The 5,863-nt window shown below is 43.0% G+C and overlaps 1 protein-coding gene across 1 annotated transcript; it reads right to left on the reverse strand.

Moving 5' to 3' along the window:
* Positions 1-544: 544 nt before the first annotated feature.
* Positions 545-4,657, reverse strand: LOC130966180 (uncharacterized). Its single transcript, XM_057890954.1, has 4 exons — positions 4,238-4,657; positions 3,275-3,838; positions 2,230-2,398; positions 545-1,362 (listed from the first exon to the last, which is right to left on the reverse strand). Exons 1-4 carry the CDS (start codon positions 4,655-4,657, stop codon positions 545-547), a joined length of 1,971 nt encoding a protein of 656 aa, XP_057746937.1.
* Positions 4,658-5,863: the final 1,206 nt, after the last annotated feature.

Consider the following 5,863-nt stretch of genomic DNA (forward strand, 5'->3'; position numbering starts at 1 on the left):
AGGTGAAGCGTCCGCGTGAACATGTTTGTGCTATTAGCGCGAGGGCAACATGGCACTCGCACAACCCTCTGTTCGTCTTGGGATGTGTGCCAAAATGTCATATGACGCGTGCGCGTTGTCCACGCGCACGCGTGAAACTTCTTATTCTGAAAGTGACGCGCACGCATCCACAACGCGTATGCGTGATGCGATTTGTGCCTCGGGCACAGTGCCAACACCAAGCCAGCACAACTTTCCACCACTACACCTTTTACGTCGAATCGAAAGGTCACGCATGCGCGTCATTAACGCGTACGCGTGAAGTGCCAATTTCTCATATGACGCGTACGCGTGGTGATGCTTGTGCGATTGGCACACTTTCTGCACTGCTCCCACGCAACTTTCTGCCATATTTTTTATGCAAATGCAAATGCAGACTATATCCAGAAATAATGAGAAGAGTTACTAAAAATAGAAACTAAGAAGAGAGGAACGATCAAACCATGGTGGGTTGTCTCCCACCCAGCACTTTCCTTTAACGTCCTTAAGTTGGACAGTCACAAGCTTAATCTGCTTCTGTTGGCGGGTCCTCCAAGAGGAAAACCTCTAGCTCTTTATTTTTCTTCATCTTCTCACCATGATACAGCTTTAAGCGATGTCCATTGACTTTGATGAGATTGGAACTTGAAGGATGGCTCAGGTGGAAGACTCCATATGGCTCTTCCTTCCCTACTCTGTAGGGTCTTTCCCACCTTGATCTCAGCTTGCCTGGCATGAGCCTCAGCCTTGAGTTGTAAAGGAGAACTAATTTCCCAGGTCTGAACTCTCTCCTTTTAATGTGCTTGTCATGCACAGCCTTCATCTTTTCTTTGTATAGCCTGGAGTTATCATATGCTTCTAGGCGAAGGTTCTCTAATTCTTGTAGTTGAATCTTCCTTTCAGCTCCGGCCTTCTCAAATCCCATGTTGATTTCTCTCACTGCCCAGAATGCCTTGTGTTCCACCTCCACAGGGAGGTGGCAAGCCTTTTCGTACACTAGGCGGAAGGGGCTCATCCCGATTGGTGTCTTGTATGCTGTCCGATATGCCCAAAGCGCATCTTGTAGCCTAGTGCTCCAGTCCTTCCTATAAGGCTTGACTATCTTCTCCATGATATGCTTTATCTCTCTGTTAGACATCTCTACTTGTCCGTTAGTCTGCGAGTGGTAGGCAGTTGCTACCTTGTGGACAATCCCATGCTTCTTCAGTAGTCCTGCTAATCTCCTATTACAAAAGTGAGTGCCTTGATCACTCATGAATGCTCGTGGTGATCCAAAGCGACAGATAATATGGTTTCTAACAAAGGAGACAATAGTGTTAGAATCATCAGTACGGGTAGGAATGGCTTCCACCCATTTAGAAACATAATCTACAGCTAACAGTATATAAAGATAACCACTGGAGTTTGGAAATAGACTCATGAAGTCAATGCCCCAAACATCAAACATCTCACAGAATAGCATAATTTGTTGGGGCATCTCATCCCTCTTGGATATATTACTAAACCTTTAGCATGGGGAACAAGATTTACAGAAGGCAGTAGCATCTTTAAAAAGAGTGGGCCACTAGAATCTACAGTCTAAAATTTTTTTAGCTGTTCTTTGGGGGCCAAAATGTGCACCACTCTCAGAGAAGTGGCAGGCCTCTAAAATGGACTGGAATTCTAATTGAGGCACACACCTTCTAATTATCTGATCAGCACCATACCTCTACAAATATGGGTCATCTCATATATAATATTTAGACTCGCTTTTCAGCTTGTCCTTCTAATGCTTAGTAAAATTGGGAGGAAAGGTATGACTAACTAGATAATTAGCTATAGGTTCATACCAAGGAACTACTTTAGATACTGCATGCAAGCTATCAAATGAAAAAGCATCATTGATAGGAGTGGAGTCATCCTTATTGTGCTCAAGGCGACTCAAGTGGTCCGCCACTATATTCTGAGAACCACTCCTATCCTTAATTTCTAAATCAAATTCTTGCAGCAACAGTATCCAACGTATTAGCCATGGTTTGGACTCTTTTTTAGCTAATAAATATTTTAGAGCTGCATGGTCTGAGTACACTACCACCTTAGTACCAAGTAAGTAGGCTTGGAATTTATCCAGAGCAAAAACAATAGCTAGAAGCTCTTTTTCAGTGGTAGTGTAATTGGACTGAGCAGCGTCTAATGTCTTTGAAGCATATGCAATTACAAAAGGATCCTTACCTTCTCGCTGGTCCAGCGCCGCTCCTACAGCATGGTTGGAGGCATCACACATAATCTCAAAGGGCTGGCTCCAATCTGGTCCTCTCATAATTGGAGCTTGAGTCATGGCGATCTTCAGCTTATCAAATGCTTCCATGCAGTCTTCACTCAGCTCGAACTCAACATCCTTCTGCAGTAGTCTAGATAAAGGTAAAGCTACCTTACTGAAGTCCTTGATGAATCTCCGGTAAAAACCTGCATGGCCAAGGAACGAACGGACTTCCCTCACGGAGGAGGGGTAAGGTAAACTAGAAATGACATCTACCTTTGTTGGATCTACAGAAATACCAGTATTAGAGACAACGTGTCCTAGAATAATACCTTGTTGGACCATAAAATGGCACTTTTCAAAATCCAAAACAAGGTTTGAACTAACACACCTGTCTAATACTCTAGCTAAACTATCCAAGCAAAGGCTAAAAGAATCACCATACACACTAAAGTCATCCATGAAGACTTCCATATAGCTCTCAATAAGATCTGAAAAGATACTCATCATGCATCTTTAGAAAGTAGCTAGTGCATTACATAAGTCAAAAGGCATCCTCTTATACGCATACGTTCCAAAGGGCCATGTAAAATTAGTCTTTTCCTGATCTTCAGGAGCTATATGAATTTGAAAATAGCCTGTATAACCATCTAGAAAGCAGTAATGTGATTTACCTGACAGGCAATCCAATATTTGATTAATAAATAGAAAGGGGTAGTGATCCTTACGAGTGGCCTGGTTGAGACGCCTGTAATCAATGCATACCCTCCAGGTGTTCTGCACCCTAGTCGCAATGAGCTCTCCATGCTCATTCTTTATTGTTGTGACTCCAGATTTCTTTGGAACCACTTGTACTGGGCTGACCCATTCACTATCTAAGATTGGGTAGATGATATCAGCTTCCAGTAATCTGGTCACTTTCTTCTTGACAGCCTCTAAGATGGTGGGATTCACTCTTCTTTGGGGTTGACAGACATGCCTTGCTCCCTCTTCTAAAAATATTATGTGCTCACAAACTTGAGGGCTGATGCCTACTATATCTGCCAAGCTCCACCCAATTACTTTCTTGTGTCTTCTTAGCACACTAAGCAGTTTTTCCTCTTGTTGGGAAGTGAGTTCCCTTGCAATGATAACAGGGAGCTTCTGGTTATCCTCAAGGTAAGCATACTTGAGGTAGGGTGGAATGGGTTTTAACTCTAATCTCTGTTCATGGCTAGGCACTTGATCATCTGGAGCTAGTGACTGTTGTAATGTGTCTCCGTCTTGTCCAGGAGGTGTCCCCACACTTACACCTTGCTCTATGTGCCTCTCCTCGACTTCCTCCTGGTGAACTGCAGCTATAGTCTCATCAATGACGTCGCACTGGAAGATGGAATGGTCTTCTGGAGGATGCTTCATAGCCTCATTCAGATTGAAGCTCACTGCTCGGCCGTCTATCTCAAAAGAATAAGTTCCTAAGAATGCATCCAACTTGAACTTTGAGGTCTTCAGGAATGGTCTTCCGAGCAAGATGGATGACAGTCTTCCTGAGTCATTTTGGGGCATCTCCAAGATATAGAAGTCAATGGAAAATGTGAGCCCCTTAATGCTCACCAGTACGTCCTCAACAATTCCAACCACTGTAATAATGCTTTTATCTGCTAACACAAAATGAGCTGCCGACCTTTTTAAGGGAGGGAGCCTCAAAGCATCATATATAGACAAAGGCATAATACTCACGCACGCTCCTAAATCACACATGCAGTCAAAAAATATTATACCTCCAATGGTATAGTTAACCATGCATGGACCTGGATCAATATATTTTTCAGGTATATCCCCCATTAAAGCAGATATGGAACTACCTAAAGGAATAGTTTCAAATTCATTAATTTTATCCTTATGCATGCATAAATCTTTCAGAAACTTTGCATATTTAGGTACTTGATGAATAACATCAAAAAGGGGAACAGTTACATTAACCTTTTTGAAGATTTCTACCATTTTTGGGTCAAGTTTCATCTGCTTTTTAGGCTTTCGTGCAAGGTGTGGAAATGGGATAGGGATGGTGTCTCTGGGAGCTTTAGATTTTTCTGGTGCGCCACTCTCTGGTTGAGTTGCTTCTTTTTCAACCATGTCCTGTACTTTATCTTCCTCTTTAACATCCTCCACTTCAACCATGTCCTCAACTAAGGCGTGTTCTTGTGGACTTGGCCCCTCATGATTCCTCTCTTGCGATGTGATTCCGGACCTCAAAGTGATGGCATTGATGCTTCCCTTGGGGTTGGGTAAAGGTTGAGAAGGAATTCCACTAGAGCTTGAAGGTTGGTTGTTGGAGTTGTTCAGTGATCCAATCTGTGAGACGAGAGCTTGTAAAGTAGAATTCAGACCGTTTAAGGTAGAAGTAAGGTTGTTCTCCATGGTCTTTGGTGCACGAAATTACAATCACACTTTTTGCAACTCCGCACAACTAACCAGCAAGTGCACTGGGTCGTCCAAGTAATACCTTGCGTGAGCAAGGGTCGATCCCACGGAGATTGTCGGCTTGAAGCAAGCTATGGTTATCTTGTAAATCTTAGTCAGGAGATCAGAAATTATCAGGATTGATTGTGAGAAGCAAAAGAACATGAAATGGTTACTTGTTTTGCAGTAATGGAGAATAGGTTGGGGTTTGGAGATGCTCCATCTTCCGAATCTCTGCTTTCCTACTGTCTTCTTCTTCAAACACGCAAGTCTCCTTCCATGGCAAGCTGTGTGTAGGGTTTCACCGTTGTCAGTGGCTACCTCCCATCCTCTCAGTGAAAGTGATTGCATATGCTCTGTCACAGCATAGCGGAATTCATCTGTCGGTTCTCAATCAGGCCGGAATAGAATCCAGTGATTCTTTTGCGTCTGTCACTAACGCCCCGCCTTCAGGAGATTGAAGCACGTCACAGTCATTCAGTCATTGAATCCTACTCAGAATACCACAGACAAGGTTTAGACCTTCCGGATTCTCTTGAATGCCGCCATCAGTCCTAGCTTATACCACGAAGATTCCGATTAAAGAATCCAAGAGATAATTACTAAATCTAAGATAGAACAGAGGTGGTTTTCAGGCACATGTTCATAGTTGAGAATGATGATGATTGTCACGGATCATCACATTCATCCGGATTAAGAACAAGTATTATCTTAGAATGGGAGCAAGCATGATTGAATAAGAAACAGTAGTAATTGCATTAATCCATCAAGACACAGCAGAGCTCCTCACCCCCAACCATGGGGTTTAGAGACTCATGCTGTGGAAAGAAACGTGTAAGAAATGTTATGAGGTCATAAGGTACGGATACAATGTCAAAAGATCCTATAAGTAGTAAACTAGTGTCCTAAGGTTTACAGAAATGAGTAAATGACAGAAAAATCCACTTCTGGGCCCACTTGGTGTGTGCTTGGGCTGAGCAATGAAGAAATTTCGTGTAGAGACCTTTTCTGGAGTTAAACGCCAGCTTCCATGCCAGTTTGGGCGTTTAACTCCAAATTTTATGCCAGTTCCGGCGTTTAACGCTGGAATTTCTGTAGGTGACTTTGAGCGCCAGTTTGGGCTATCAAATCTTGGGCAAAGTATGGACTATTATATATTGCTGG

The sequence above is a fragment of the Arachis stenosperma genome, chromosome 3 (genome assembly GCF_014773155.1).
Source record: "Arachis stenosperma cultivar V10309 chromosome 3, arast.V10309.gnm1.PFL2, whole genome shotgun sequence".
NCBI lineage: Eukaryota > Viridiplantae > Streptophyta > Magnoliopsida > Fabales > Fabaceae > Arachis > Arachis stenosperma.

What these genes read in the sequence shown, in the direction of transcription:
- LOC130966180 (XM_057890954.1), bottom strand. Translation starts at nt 4,657, where the DNA reads ATGGAGAACAACCTTACTTCTACCTTAAACGGTCTGAATTCTACTTTA. An exon ending in TAGTAGGCATCAGCCCTCAA is followed by an intron (nt 2,399 to 3,274) that starts GTTTGTGAGCAC and finishes AGACTACTGCAG; the next exon opens with AAGGATGTTGAGTTCGAGCT. An exon ending in GGCGCTGGACCAGCGAGAAG is followed by an intron (nt 1,363 to 2,229) that starts GTAAGGATCCTT and finishes AATGGGTGGAAG; the next exon opens with CCATTCCTACCCGTACTGAT.